At 49.8% G+C, this 15885-nt stretch overlaps 1 protein-coding gene across 1 annotated transcript; it reads right to left on the reverse strand.

Moving 5' to 3' along the window:
* Nucleotides 1-2144: 2144 nt before the first annotated feature.
* On the reverse strand, nucleotides 2145-12798 carry LOC106023278 (methanethiol oxidase). Its single transcript, XM_040752266.1, has 12 exons — nucleotides 12687-12798; nucleotides 9985-10041; nucleotides 9721-9833; nucleotides 9323-9508; nucleotides 8601-8721; nucleotides 5967-6149; nucleotides 5537-5715; nucleotides 4107-4185; nucleotides 3894-4015; nucleotides 2973-3065; nucleotides 2722-2840; nucleotides 2145-2506 (listed from the first exon to the last, which is right to left on the reverse strand). The coding sequence occupies exons 1-12, from the start codon at nucleotides 12688-12690 to the stop codon at nucleotides 2344-2346; spliced, it is 1419 nt and encodes a 472-aa protein (XP_040608200.1). The 5' UTR covers nucleotides 12691-12798; the 3' UTR covers nucleotides 2145-2343.
* Nucleotides 12799-15885: the final 3087 nt, after the last annotated feature.

Here is a 15885-nt window from a genome sequence, read left to right on the forward strand (position 1 = left end):
ATGGCTGAGAGCCAGGGGTTTGGGTATGCTCCTTGGTGTATCTCTGTATGATTGTGTTCCACTCTGTTGTGTTATAAATAATTCTGGTTTTTGAAAGAAAATGCTCAGCGGAGTTCCTGGTCTGCTCTTTATGTAAGGAATAGCTCAAAGAACAAAACTATTTTTGGGGGGTTAGTGGGGTTCAAGGCATGGTTTATCTGTGGCTTTGGAGGCTGTCGTGTAACTAGCTCTTGTAAAACAGGCTGGTCTTGAACTCACAGAGACCAGCTTGCCTCTGCCACCAGAGTGCTGGGATTAAAGTTGTGCACCACCACTGCCCAGTGCAAAGCTGTATTTCTAACCAAGTTTTATTTAAAGTTGTTTGGCTTTTAGTCAAGCTTTATGTAATATTACACAGTAGCTAAAAGTAGCAAACTGGTGTAAATGAGCTTCCATGTCTTCTGTAACCATAGTTAGAGGCCTATAAGGATATTCCCAGACATTTTATTAAAAGGGGACAATAGTTTACTCCTTCTACCCTAATGTCAACTAAGTCCCAGGGGCATCTCCTGAATTGTCCTGTAACTGTAAGGAAACACCTACTCTTGTGTTCAGGGAGGCCATGGAGGCCTCACCCAGTAAACTGTAACCAGTCTACAAAGAGGAGGGTCAAGGCAGAGGGAGATTTATCTCAGTGCTGTCAAGTGGAGCCACTCAAGCAAGGCCTTTGGCTTCTCCTCACATGGATGGAAAACTTGTAAAGGGCAGGTTAAAGCAGCAGAGGTTCCTCTCAAGTCCAAGTGGCCCTGAAGACCAGATTCTCAGTGGACTTGACAGTGTGTATTAGCTACCGTTCTGTTGCTGTGATAAGACACCATAGCCAAGACAACTTACAGAGAGATTTATTTGGGGCTTATAGTTCCTGAGGGATAGGAGTCTTTCAGCACCATGGTGGGAAAGCGAGGCAGCAGGAAAACCTTGGTCATGGTGTCTCTTGACATCAACAGAACAATAACGAAGACACTCTTTATTCATAATGAACACTATTAACTTGTTTGTTAAAACCAACTATGTGTTGCGAATTAAGGAGTTTCGATTAAAAAAAACTGATGTCTGTATTCCTCCCTTAGGACCACTACAAACCTCTGTACTTCTCATTTTCTGTAATTATTTTCTCAAACTGCCAGGCGTTGGTAGCACACATCTTTAAATCCCAGCACTCCTGAGGCAGAGGCAGGCGAATCTCTGTGAGTTTGAGACCAGCCTGGTCTACAGAGCGAGTTCCAGGACAGCCTCCAAAACAATATAGAGAAACCCTGTCTCAAAAAACCAAAAAATAAAATAAAAATAAATAATAAGTTTGTGAAATCAAGAGCAAAATGGTAAGTTCCTGGTGAGCTTAGTCCAGGCAGCTGTGGACAGTAAGGGCCTCTCATTGCAGGTTTTGATCCACAGAAAGTGTTGGGTAGAAATACAGGTGGAGGCAGAGCTCCTCCTGTGGTGGATTCTTCTGGGGAAATGTCTCAGCATGAGATTTTCAGTGTAGATGTGTGAGGTTTTCAGTTTCATGACAAAAGTGTGTTAGGAAAAATACGGAACAGATCATAAGACTGGAGAGATGCTTGGAGGGTCAAGAGCTTCTTGTGTGTGGGTACCAGTGTTCTGGTCTCTAGAACCATTGAAAGCTGGGTGGGCATGGTGGCCTGCCTGTGACAAACACTGGGGAAACGGAGATGGAAACCCTGGAGTAAGTTTGCTACTTCCTGCCTGCAACAGCCAGCGCCAGGTCCATATATTTATATGGCAAAGAGTGATCAGGGAAGAAACCCTGTGCCAACCTGGGGCTTGCACACATACACACACGTATACACATGCTTGACCAAACACACACACACACACACACACACACACACACACACCCCAAAATTATAAAATATTGACTGACATGCCCATTGCTCAGGTTTCCTGTGTCAATCATCCCTCTAAATCTTTAGGGTCTGATGGCCGTAAAAGGGGAGATATTTGCCATCATTGGCATCATGTTAGAAAAACTGGCATAGACTAGTCACTACAACCTCCCAGAGTCTTCTTCAGGCCTTCTCTATTCAAGAAAGTGGCAGTGGCCAAGGACTCAGCCCCTCTGTCTCTATGACAGTGAACATGAGGACAGGCTCGACATTTTATTTGTTGGTGCTTCCAAGACTCAATTAGACAATGAACAACAGGCGACAGTGGTGAGTTGCCACTCACTGGGTCTCTCTAGTCTCAGTGTGGCCTTGGAGAGTTGGGGCTAAGCGAGTAGAGTACAGCCAGCCTCCTTAAAGGGAGGGCTCAGAACGTGGAGGAGGGGCTTTGGGCTACCCTTCAGATCCAGATGTCAGAACTGCAGTCACCGCCTGGGTATCGAAGCTCATGAGCCAGCGCTGGACCAAGGGGCTCCTTCCCAAAGTCCACCAGAAAGTTGGGGTTCAACTTGAGCCCTCCATTTGCAGTGTCGACATCAATCTGCAGCATCACGGAGCCTTCCCTGGAAGAGAAGAAAAGGGTAAGTGAGAGGTCATATGTGACCAGCCCTGCACCCCAAGATTTGGTGAGTGTACATGGGTTCCTGGGGATGGGACAGGGTCCAAATGGGTCATCTGTATGATGGGATTCAGGTGGAGTTCCTGAGGAGTCTTCAGAAGCCAACTGATCCTTCCAGAGAAGTCTGTTGGAGAGGAGATCCTGGGCTCTGCTGCTCACCTGATGAGATCAGGGTAAAACTGCTTGTCCCAGGCACTGTACAGTGACGAGGTGACATACAGACGCTTCCCATCTAAGCTGAGCTGGATCATCTGAGGGCCTCCAGGAACTCGTTTTCCCTTGGGGAAACAAGAGGTCAGACTCCAAGTGACACACAGGTAAGGGATTGGCACACTGCCTGCATCCCAAGAGCATCCCACCAGACAGTAGTTGAGCATGGATCTGAGGCGAGGCCAGGGAGATGTTCTCACCTTGACCACTAGGGGCTCAGGCTGACACTTCAACTCTTGGTCCTCCAGCACCTGCACAGGGCCTCCTTTAACAATGCTGCCCCCAAGGAAGATCTGGGTTCGGGGGTGCAGAGGACAAAGGGGTACAACAGTGAGAGATGCAGCGACGATTAATTTCATTATCAACTTGATAAGAACCAGGGGGTACCACACCCCTGGCATGTGCGTGGGGCTTTTCAGAGAGCTTTATTAGAGGGGAGAAGCGCCCTGAAAGTGAGTGGCGCCAACCCATGAGTTGGCTTTCGAGACTGAGTAAAAAGGGAGACAAGCTGGGTTCCCGCATTCAGCCGTCTGCCTCCTGTGACTGCATATGTCTTGTGACCAGCTGCCCGCACTCCAGTACCTCACATTCTGACTTGATGGACTCCACCCTTCCTCAAACACCAGATGGATTAAACCTTCCTTTCCCTCCCTCGTTTTTGTTGGATATTTTGTCACTAAAGGGCAACTCATGTAGCTGTGGACATTGCAGAAGAGCTGTTTACCTTCATTAGAGCCCTGAGTGTGTGTGTGTGTGTGTGTGTGTGTGTGTGTGTGTGAGAGAGAGAGAGAGAGAGAGAGAGAGAGAGAGAGAGAGAGAGAGAGAGAGAGAGAGAGAGAGAGAGTCTCACTATGGAACTCCGGCTGGCCTGAAACTCACTATGTAGACCAGGCTGGCCTTGAACTCAAATGCACCCCTCTGACCCTCTGACTGTCTCTGTTCCTTCATACCAGCTAGCATCCCTTTTGATTCTGTCTCAATCTCTGTGTTCATCCCTGACTCTCCAGTCCTGAGCCTGTACCAGGCTCACATTTGTCCTTTTCCTGCTCCTCCCTCATCACACCCTCCCGGAGCTTTCCCCAGTCTCTGCCATGCCCAGTCTCCTTCACTGGTGCCTCTACCTGCCCGGCAAGGCGGGGCTTCTGTGGGTTAGAGATGTCATACTGCCGAATGTCCCCGTGCAGCCAGTTGCTGAAGTAGAGGAAGCGGTCATCCAGGGACACCAGGATGTCAGTGATCAAGCCTAAGGAGTGGGTTGAGGGACTTTAAGCTTAGAGTCTTTCTTCCCAGGCCAGGAATCCACCCTCTGACTCCCACCATCTCCCGGCACTCACCTGGCATTTCAGGCAGCAACCAGCCCTTCACTTTCTTGGAGGGAACCTGGATCACCTTCTCCACTGACCAGGTGCCTCCCTACGTGGGGAAGAGAGGCAGAAAGTGTGCTGAGAGCGAGGGTCATGGAGGAGCAGACCCTGGGCCTTGTGGCTAGGGTCTCCTTCCTTGCAAGCCCTAAGGCAAGGAGCTGCTTCCCATGGCACCGCCAATGCCTGTCAGAGTGGCTGACAGATGCTCACTAAGTGATGTTTTGTTTTCATTCGTGAGACAGTCCCATGTAGACCAAGCTGGCCTGGAGTTTGTTTGCTGTTCCTCCTGCTCCACTTTCCAAGTGCTGGGATCACAGGCAGGGACTACAGTACTACTTTAGGTTCTGAAAGAATGTTTCAATATGGCCAACTAGGTTTCAAGTGTCAATGCCAAAAGTCATGCTGAAATTCAATTACCATCGTGAGAAATTAAGAGGTGGGACCTTAACTGGGTTTCTGAGACAGAGGTCTCACTGTGTAGAAGAGGCTGGCCTTGAACCCGCTCCCAAGTGCTGGGGGGTTAGAGGTGTGAGCCTTTCTAACTGGCCAGATGGGACCATTTGTTTTGTTTGTTTGTTTTTAATTTAGTTTACTTTTATTTTGTTTTATATGTGTGTGTTTTGTGTGTGTGTGTGTGTGTTTGTTTGTGTCTGTGTGTCTGTGTTCAGAGTCTAGAAGAACACTCATATCTCCTGGAACTGGAGTTGCAGGCAGTTGTGAACCCCATGTGGGTGCTGGGAATGGAACCCAGGTCCTCAGGAAGAATGGCAAGTGTTCCTAACTGCTGAGCCTTCTCTCGAGTCCTGTTCATGACACAGGGTTTCAATACACGGCCTTGACTGGCCTGGAAATTGCTGCATAGCCCAGGCTGGCCTCCCCTTCACAGAGATCGCCTGCCTCTGCCTCCCAAGCGCTGAGATTAAACTCTTATGTCACCACCTGGGGACTAGGTGGAATCGTGAAGTAGTTAAGTCAGAGCTCACGGAGGATGGGCTCACCTAGAGAGGATTCGTGGTTATCTTGATAATGAGTCTGTTTAGGAAGCCTATTTGTTTGCACATGGCTCACTGTGTGATGTCCCTGGAGGCAGAGTTCCCAACCACAAGAAAGCCCTCACCAGATGCCACTCCTAAAACTGGATGGGCTAATGTCAGACCTCTGAGCAACTAAACCTCTGTTCTTTGTAAGTGTCCTGCTTGTGATGCTCAGTTGCTGGGTTACAGCACCGGGAAACAGACTTGGCCCAGCGAGGAGAGAGGTAGGCTCTGTAGCAGCATTTCTTCCTGGAGCAGCCTTAGGCTGGTGAGACCAGCAAGTGTGAACCCTCAAGCTACAAGGATGTCCTCATGAGACTCTTGTAGGAGCAGTGTGGGGGAAGGGCGGGGGAGTCGCAGAGTTACCTCGTTCTTGTAGAAGCGCTGGATGCTGGAGCTGAGGGCACAGCCTACAAAGCCCTGGGTGGCAGCTGGGTCGTGGAGGAAGCGGACCTCCAGAGGGATGAGCCCATCCTTCATTTGCAGGGTCTGGATAATCTCACGACGCTGCCAGTCCCACACGTTTATGCTGCTCCCGTACAACCCTGAGGTGGGAGGGGATAGGCACCAGTGGCTCGGCTCAGGTTCGGGTGGGAGGGCATGGGACAGAGGCCGGGTGCTGACAAGGATGGAGAGCTAGGAATGGGCACGGAGGACTCTTGAACAGGTCAGAGCGCTCTGAGCCCCTGGCACGTCTTAGCCTAATACAAGTAGGGCCTGCAGATCTGGTGTAGGTTAGAGGGTGCAAGCAGCAGGTGTGGCCCAAGACTCCTGTCAACCCAGAGGCGATTCTCACCGGCTTCCACGTCAGCAGGGTTGAAGCCGTCTTTGAGGACATTGGGTGCTGCCCACTCAGTGCTGACCATGACATTGTGTCGTGGTTGGTACCAGAAGTCATAGCCCATGGGAGCCTCGCTCCCAGGCTTCTCCCATGTCCCTTTCACCTCAAAGGTCTCCCCATCCAGCAGCACAAAACCTCCTGAGAAAAGGGGAAGAAAGGTAAGAAAGAGGCTTAGACAGAGCCCGTGAGCATTGCTGGCCTTCCCACACAGCTGTCTGGATTCTTAGACTCAGATGCCCAGACCCCATTTCAGAGAGAGCAGGGGTGAGGTAGGGGCCTCACTCTGCCCTCTCCCTCCTAGGAACTTTATCTTTGTCTTAGAGCTCTTGGGAAAATGTGCTTCCCCTAAACAGAGAGCTCTGGGACTCGGCCCCATAAACATTTGCCCAGGCTGCCACAACCACCATGGGATTCTAGCCCAGAGTCCAAGCTTTGTTGGGCGGCTACAGGTGGGCCTCCAGTCATGTAAGCCAGCTGTCCTTTGTGTAAGCAACATTTTTGTTTGTTTCTTTGTTTTTTGAAACAGGGTTTCTCTGTGTATAGTACTGGCTGTCCCAGAACTTCCTTTATAGACCAGGCTGGCCTGGAACTCACTGAAATCTGCCCGCCTCTGCCTCCCTAGTGCTGGGCTTAATGGCCTGTGCCACCACTGCCTGGCTGTGTACTCAATACTTTTCCCCCTCTCTCCCACCCACTCTCCCTCCCTCCTGTCTTCCTCTCCTTCTCCTTCCTCTCTCCTTTATCACTCCTCCTTTCTTCCCTTCCTTTATTCTCTTTCTTGAGACGGGATCTCTCTCGGTAGTTCTGGAACTTGTTCTGAAGACCAGGCTGGACTCCAACTCACAGAGATCCTCCTGCCTCCTGGCTTCCAAGTAGTATGATCCAATACACACACACACAGACACACACACACACAGACACACACACACAGACACACACACACACAGACAGACACACACACACACAGACACAGACACACACACACACAGACAGACACAGACACACACACACAGACACACACACACAGACACACACAGACACACACACACACAGACACACACACACAGACACACACACAGACACACACACACAGACACACACACACAGACACACACACACAGACACAGACACACACACACAGACACACACACAGGCACACACACACAGACACACACACACAGACACACACACACACAGACACAGACACACACACACACAGACAGACACAGACACACACACACAGACACACACACACAGACACACACAGACACACACACACAGACACACACACAGACACACACACAGACACACACACACAGACACACACACACAGACACACACACACAGACACAGACACATACACACAGACACACACACAGGCACACACACACACAGACACACACACACAGACACACACAGACACAGACACACACACACAGACACACACACAGGCACACACACACAGACACATACACATACACACATAGACACACACACAGGCACACACACACAGACACAGACACACACACACACAGACACACACACAGACACATACACACAGACACACACAGACACAGACAGACACACAGACACAGACACACACACAGACACACACACACAGACACACACACACAGACACACACACACAGGCACACACACAGACACAGGCACACACACACACAGACACACACACACAGACACACACACACAGACACAGACACACACACAGACACAGACACACACACACAAACACACACACACAGACACACACACACACAGACACACACACACAGACACACACACAGACACACACACAGACACAGACACACACACACACAGACACACACACACACCAACTAAGCTAAACCAAGGTGATGGTATTACATTGTGTACTTCCTGGGTTCACAAGTGTGTTCATATCTTTATAACCGACTCCTGACTATGCCTTCTAGCAAACTCAGCAGTCACAGGTCATTTTGTATGTCCTTGTGTTGTGAGTGTAAGTGTGTGTATGTGTTCTTGTACTGGGGGTTGAACCTGGGACTTCACTGATGGAAGACAAGTACTCTGTCACTATGGTTTATCTCTAGCCTTTTATGTTTATTTTCAGACAAGGTCTTGCTAACTTTCCCAGGCAGGCCTTGAACTTGTTATCTTTCTTCCACAGCCTAGAGAGTATCTGGAATTATAGCCTGCACCACCAGGCCCAGCTGAGCCTTGTCACTGTAGGAACAGTTGGAACAACTGATGGTACTTGCTGACAGTTTAGATATTGGTGGATAGGACTCAGCCAGCCGGTTCTCCCTGGTTCCTCACTCCATTGCTCCCCAGGCTTTGGACCTGCTACCACCCAGCAGCAGTTTCGCACACTTCTTTTTTTTTTTTTTCTGGTTTTTCGAGACAGGGTTTCTCTGTGGCTTTGGAGGCTGTCCTGGAACTCGCTTGGTAGTCCAGGCTGGTCTCGAACTCACAGAGATCCACCTGCCTCTGCCTCCCAAGTGCTGGGATTAAAGGTGTGCGCCACCAACGCCCGGTGCTCCCATACTTCTTATCTGCTGAGGGTTCGGGGTCCTCAGTGCCAGCAGATACCTTTGGCATTACCCTGGGCATCCCCCAAGGTGCTGATCATCACTTCTCCGCTGGCCAGGCAGTGGCTGGTGTGCAGATTGCCCAGGTTGCACTTGGTATGGAATTCACTGGGTTCAATGACCTGGAGAAGGTGAGGAATGGGGTCAGACTTTACAGAGCTGGGGGTCTCGCTCGACTCCCTGGTTCATTCTCCTGCTTTATCTGTGGACCTGCCTTCTTGTCCTCTACTGAGAGAGGACAGCATGGATTCAATCTGCTAACTGGGGAGCAGCAAGAGAAGGGCCCAGAAGCCACCATTGACTCCTCAGTCAGACAGCATCATCTTTCCCCTATCTCTCCTGAAGGCACTCCCAGCTCCCGGGGCCCCTCCCATGCCAGTGTTGGCTCTGCACCCTCAGCAGCCAGCTGTGAGCATCTGGTGTGGAGGGAGTGTGTCCAATGGAGTGTTGAGAGGAAGGCCTGGGCCTCCTGCCTGGGGGAAGCCATGAGCTCCTAACTGGGTGGGGAAAGATGGCTCTCCTGCCCCTCAAGAAGAAGTCCTGTCTTCAGGCACCAGCCCATGCTGCTGGATGCTGCCAGCCCAGCAGGCCAAGGAAGCTTCTGAAGTCTGCCCTCCTTCCCTGCTGCTGAGCCAGACCCTGTGTGCCAGCTGGAGGCAGCTGGTCTAGGACTGTGGGGTCAGTTGGTGCGAGGCTCTCCATCCATGAGGACAGAGGACTTGCCTTGTGTAACTTTGGGGCTCGAGGTTCAGAGCCCACGTCCACCACATAGAGGCGGGAGGATATGAAACTGGGTAGTATCAGCTTGTTGCGCGACTTGGTGCTGTCCCCAAAGCAGCTGCTGCAAGTGTTCCATCCCGAGTGATGAAGCTCATCCTTCAGGTAGGGCATGGGCAGCCTGTGGATGACCTAGGGTGGAGAGGGGCAGGAAGTGCTGCTTGCCACGGTCATGCCTCTATAGACTCATTTTTGACTTGGCATCTCAGCACTTGCAGGGGTTCAGCTCAGCACCCCCTGCAGTGAAGAGCCCATTGCCATAGAGGGGTCATAGAAGGATGGAGTCAGGGAACCAGAGGTGTGGTTGGTGTCTCAGGGGTGACAGTGACCATACTTCACCTCACCTGGCTATACTGGGGAGACTTTGGGTCAACATCCACAGTGGCCAAGTAATCTGGGGCCTCAATGCCTGTGTTTCGGTAAATACAGGGCAGGTAGACAATCTCCTCTCGGGGTCCTGGGAAGTAGAGAGCAGGTTATGGTCATGGGCTGGGCAGAGGGAGCCCAGGGTGAGTGAGTGAGAGATAGAGGGCTTTGGCTAGGCCTCAAGTCCTCCAGTCCTACCATGGGGTGGGCAGAGGGATGCTGGCTCTCAGATGTGCAATTACCTTTCATGGCCTCCAGAGGGGTAGGGTAGCCTGGGCCACACTTTCCACATTTTGTAGCTGTGGAAACAATGGGATCATGTTAGCTGCAGTCTGCTCTGGAGCAAGAATTCTCCCTCTCTACAGCCTGTAACAGACACCCAGAAGCCAGGGCAGACTCACAGCTGTCCCTGGACCCTACTCCAGCTCTGTCACTTTGGCCTATCCTCCTTGATCCCCGACTCTGATGGGTGTAAAGGGGTGGTGGGAGAGAGTGGCCACTTGACCTGGAAGTGGACAGACTCTGGCTGGGTTTGGACGAGGTGGGGCAGAGGCTGTGTGCTTAGTAGTTATGACATTGACTTCAATTCCAGCCTCAGCCTACATGGCTGGTCTTAGGAACTTGGGCAAATTATCTAACTCAGTTTCCACTTCATCTGTGAAAAGCAGGTATTGAGAGTATCACAGGGGACAGGGCATTGTGACAACATCTATAGGGGCAAAAGCAGGAGGGGCATGAGTTCATGAAAAGCCTTGCTACATAACAAAATCTGAGTTGGGGCACACTACTTTAACCCCAGCATTGGGGAGGCAGCGGGAGAGGCAGGTGGAGCTCTTGAAGGTAAAGGTCAAACTAGTTTGCATAGTTTTAGGACAGCCAGGGCCACATAGAGAGACCCTCTAAAAGAACAGCAACAAACAAAACTGAGTTAGGCACCGGAGACATGGCTAAACAGTTCAGTTCCCTCCAGGCCACTCACAGCCACCCAGCATTCAGTAGGTCTGATGCCTGTGACCCCTTGGGCAATGGTACTCAACAGCACACACTCCCACCCAGACATATGCGATAATTAAAACCAAAATAAATCTTAAAGGGAAAGAAAAAATCCAACAACAAACCACTGAGGGAGGCAGCTCAGTGGGAGAACATTTGCCTATTGTAAGGCCTTGCTTGGATTCCATCCTAAATATGACAAACAAAACAAAATATACACAAAATCCCCAAGGGGCATTTGTGGGACCTAACCCAGGTGGGCAGTCTTCCTGATGTCTGTCCTTGAGGAAACATTCTTTGGGAATGGGGCAGGCTGCAAATGCCCAAATTTATCCAGGGCAGGGCTGGGAACTTCCTGCTTACAGCCCTGGGTCCTGAGCCAGGCTGCTGCTAGCCACGCCCAGGATTATACAACCAATCCAGATGAGGGGAGACATGTTTGTGTGTGGTCAAGACTGATAGCCAGATGTGTGTCCCTGGGCCACTGTCTACTTTCCTACCCACCACAGCTGTAGGGAGAGGCCCTTCCTGACCCTATGGTGTGACAAGAAAAGTCACCTTAGTCACAAAACAACCGCCAGGATTCCAGTTTGAGAGTGTGAGCCAGACCTTTGGAGTGTTGAACTGGGAAGGGGTTGATGCAGATGAAAAGAAATCCTGGCATGGAGTCCACGAGGACTGGGCTCTACATAGTCACAGACCAGACAGAGCAACACAGTGAGACCCTGCCTCAAAATGCCAAAAAACAAGCAAATAAAAACCCCCAACAGAACAACAAAATGAAAGCAATAAAGGGCTCATTTGGGGCTGGACAGTTTGGGCTGGAGAGTTGGGGCTGGAGAGTTGGGGCTGGAGAGTTGGCTCAGGAGTTAAGAGCATTTGCTGTTCTTGCAGAGGACCTGGGTGAGGTTCCTAGCGCCCACATGGCCACTCACAGATGTCTGACACGTGGCCTCCACAGGCACTAGACAGGCCTGCGCTGCACACACGTACACAGAGGCAAACACTCTCGAAGTAAAGACATCTTTGGAGAGAGGAAAGAAGTGGAGGAGGCTTGTCCTGCTATCCCAGGATGTGGTCCAGGCTGCTGTGTTGCCTGAGACACCAGCATTCTTTGTAGGGCACCCTCCAGTAGTAAGCATCTCAAGCAAGGTCTCTGGCTTTCTGGGTTTGGGGAGTCCAGGGAACATTTAAGTGGGGTTTCTATGTCAGGCTGTCCACTGGATTGCCTACTAGCCCAGGCGAGAGCCAGCTGCAAGGGGAGCAGGATCTCCACATTCTCACCCCAGCCAGAGCTCTCAGCCTGACACCAGGAGCTCACAGGCCAAAGGATGAGAGTTGCAGGACTTGGGAAGGGTGCTGAAACAGGTCCTCAGTGGGCCAGTGTGGCCATCCCTTACCCCCCAACTGACTGGTGTTCTGGGCTGGGAAGGCTGCTCTGTCCCGCGCCCCCCGCCCCCTTGCCAGCAAGGTCTGTTTGCTAGGGTGATAGCCAGAGATATAGGGGCTCTTCCCCAGAATCCCCATCCCCTTGGATTTTCTCAGTTCAGAGAGACAGTCCCTTGCCCCTGTCCCGACATGTGTGCTACCCCTGCCCTTGTCCCTGTCCCCTACCTGTATTTCCTGCCCCTGTCCCTGTCTGCTGCCCCTTCTCCTGTTCCAGGGCCCCTCCCTCTTTCTACTGCCCCTGTCCCTGCCAAGGCTGGGTAGGATGCCCAGACTACCATTTCTGGCAGTCCCTCTCTGCTCCTTCCTCAGAACTTCAGCTGGCTGGGAAACACTGTGCATGAATGCCTGAGTTTGAGCTGCACCACGCATGCCTGCAGGGTAGCAACAAGAGTACAGTTTTCTCTTCCCTGCCCTCTCCAGTTCTGAGTGTCTTCCTGGAGGAAGGAGGACCCTCTAAACTAGGGCTGAACGATCCATGGTTTTGGAAAACCCCTTTCCTTACCCATGCTGATGCTCTGATCCTTCAGGATTTGCCAGGAATGGGCAGAGGCTCAGCAGAGACCAGTGCAGAGGCTGGAGGCAGACTGTACAGGGAGGGGGCCAAGGGAGGGAATTTATGCAACCAATTGGGGGAGAGGTGGGGCAAGGGGAGGGACCTGGCAGCCATCCAGGGTAAACTACACAGGGCCCCTGGCCAGGATGCCAGCAAGTGGCCTGCCTGTTCAATTTACACTGTGTGTGTATACATGTAATACATGTGTGCTGTTAGTGAGTACCTATGTATGTATTAAGTTTGTGTGCCTGTGTAACATTGTCCTGTGGGTTCCATGCTTGTGCATAAGCTGCTTGCCCAGGGAAACCCCTGTCCATACACTTCAGGGAATTCGACTGTCTGCAGAGGCCACTTTCATCCTTTTAGATGAAAGCTGTGAGGTGAGGCATTCACTCTTCCTGTCAATATGCTTGCTTATGTGCGGCTAAACTCCCTTCTGCAGAAGTCAACCGTCTTGCCTTGCTCAAACACTTCGGATTGTATGGTTTCCCAGTTAAACTCAGCTGTTGGTTGGACACAGCCTAGAGTTATTGAGGGAGTTTCTGTTGAGGTTGCCCTATGGGGCTCTCAGTTGCTAACTGATGAAGAGTTCAGCCCTCTGTAAACAGTGCCTGGGCTGTGGGAGAAAGGCAGCTCAAGCAGGTAGGGAGTGAGCCAGTGAGTGCCTGTCCTGCATGGTTCTGGCCTCTGTTGCCTAACTTAGTGAATATATTTTGAGATTTTTATTAGTCAGGAGACTGTTAGGCCAGAGAGAAAGTTGAGGAAATTGGCCTAAGATAGCTCAAGATAATTTTGGTGACCCTTTGTTTGTTTGTTTGATTTTTGAGACATGGTTTCTCTGTGTAGCTTTGTAGACCAGGCTAGCTTCAGACTCACAGAGATCCACCTGCCTCTGCCTCTGAGTACTGGAACTAAAGGTGTGCACCACCATGCCTGACTGGTGACCCATTTTTTTGCAACTGTGATTTTTGTTTTCCTTTCTTTTTAAATACATGGTTTTGGGGCTGGAGAGATGGCTCAGTGGCTAAAAGCACTGGCCACTCTGATTGCTCTTCCAAAGGACCAGGGTTCAATTCCTGCCACCCACGTGGCAGTTCACAACTGTCTAACTCCAGTTCCAGGGGATCTGGCCTCTCACCCAGACACACACGCAGACAAAACCACAATGTATATAGGGAAAAAAACTTTACATGGTTTTACTCTAGTCAAGTCTGACCTTGGGTCCTCCATGTACCACATGTTCATCGTGAACTCACTGCAATCCTCCTGCTTTAATCTCAGAGTAGTTTTAATTTGCATTTCCTTGATGTCTAGGGATATTGAACACTGTTTAAAATAGTTATTGTGTTGCAGGTTTCATGGCACACAGCTTTTCCCAGTACTAGGGAGCCTGGGGCAGGTGAGACTTTGTGAGTTCAGGACCAGCCTGGTCTACACAGTAAGTTCCAGGCCAGCCAATGGTACACAGAGATGCCTTTTGGAAACTGTCTTCTTTTGGAAACTGACTTTTTACTCTTTGGTGCTTGGCAGTTCTATTTCATTGTTAATTAACTTCTACAATTCTTGGTAAATTCTGGATGTTAGCGCTTTGTCTGAATTGTGGCTGGTAAAGATTTTCCTCCATTCTGGGGGCTGTCTGTTTCTTAATTCTGAGAATTGTTTGCTCTGCTATACAGAAACTTCATTTTCCTGTAGTTCTGTCTGTTACTACTTGGGGTTAGTTCCTGTACAGCTGGTGGCATTTGAAAGAACTCTGGCTATACAGTCCTGGATGACCTGGAACTTGCTGTGTAGATCAGGCTGGCCTCAAACTCACAAGAGATCCACCTGCCTCTGCTTCTAGGATTAGAGGTGTGGTCAGTTTTGCCAGCACCATTTGTTGAATAGGTTATCTTTTCTCCAAATTATGTTTCTGTCTTCTTTGTCAAATATTATGTGAGTTTTGTCATTTTAGTGCTGGTTCTCTGTTCCATTTCATTCGCCTGTCTGTCTCTTTCATCCCAGGACTGGGCTGTCTTTATCATTATAGCTCAAGGATGTAGCTTGTCGTCAGGCGTTTCAATATCTCTAACAGTGTTAGTCCTCCCTAGGAATACTTATCTACTTGTGGTCTTCTGTGGTTCCATGTAGCTCTTGTATTGTTTTTTCTAACTCATGGAAAATGGCTTGGAATTTGGATAGGTATACATTCATTCTTTATCTTAAGTTTTCAGTACAGGTATTTTCACAATACTAATTCTGCCTATTCAGGAAAATGTAATAATTTCCCACTATTTGATATCTCCTGCAATCCTTTTTCAGAATCTTGAAGTTTTCATTGTATTCAGTTAAATATATCCCTAAATGTTTAATTTGGGGGCAGAGTTATTTTGAATGGAATTTGTTTCCTAATTTCCTCCTCCAGGAGTAGACTGTTAGTACAAATGAGTATGACCCTAGAGACAAATGAAATTGAAAGCACATCCCATCACAGCCTCTGGGATGAAGCCAGGGAAGCCCTAAGAGGAAAGTTCATAGCTCTAAGTCCTCAAATTAAAATCTGAGAGATAGCCGGTGATGGCATTCACCTTTAATCCCAGAACTTGGGGGGCAGAGGCAGGTGGATGTCTGTGAGTCTGAGGTCAGCCTGGTCTACAGAGTGAGTTCCAGGACAACCAGGGCTACACAGAGAAACCCTGACTCAGAAAACGAAAACCAAAACAAACAAACAAAGTCAAGAGATATGAAATAATGTAATGATGAACCGTCAGAAATCGAGCAGCCACCCCTAAACATAGTAGACATCAAGAAATGATACAGATCAGGGGAGAATAATGAAATTGAGATTAAAATGACAGTACAAAATCAAAGAGTTGGTTCTTTGAAAAAGTGAGACAGACAACTTTTAGCTAATGTGACAAGAAGACAAGTTAATAAAATTAGAGGTCAAGGGTGTCGCACTGAAATCAGAGCGTATTAGAAATTACTGTGAACAACTGTACTCTGAAATGCTGGACAACTCAGAGGAAATTTTCTCACCTCCCATCATCTCCCAAGATGGGACCTGAAGATGCAAAGAACTTAAACAGTGTGTGTGCGCATGCACACAAGTCACAGCACTTGGGTGACGGTCAGAGGACAACTTGCTGGAGTCGGTTCTCTCCTCTCA

Source organism: Mesocricetus auratus, unplaced genomic scaffold, assembly GCF_017639785.1.
Source record: "Mesocricetus auratus isolate SY011 unplaced genomic scaffold, BCM_Maur_2.0 Super-Scaffold_100009, whole genome shotgun sequence".
In the NCBI taxonomy this organism is placed as follows: Eukaryota; Metazoa; Chordata; class Mammalia; order Rodentia; family Cricetidae; genus Mesocricetus; species Mesocricetus auratus.

Excerpts from the sequence above, each read along its gene's own strand:
- LOC106023278 (XM_040752266.1), bottom strand. Across the intron at positions 8,722-9,322 it reads GAGCCCCAAAGTTACACAAG|GTCATTGAACCCAGTGAATT; the intron begins GCAAGTCCTCTG and ends CACCTTCTCCAG. Across the intron at positions 4,016-4,106 it reads GTTGCTGCCTGAAATGCCAG|GCTTGATCACTGACATCCTG; the intron begins GTGAGTGCCGGG and ends CCCACTCCTTAG.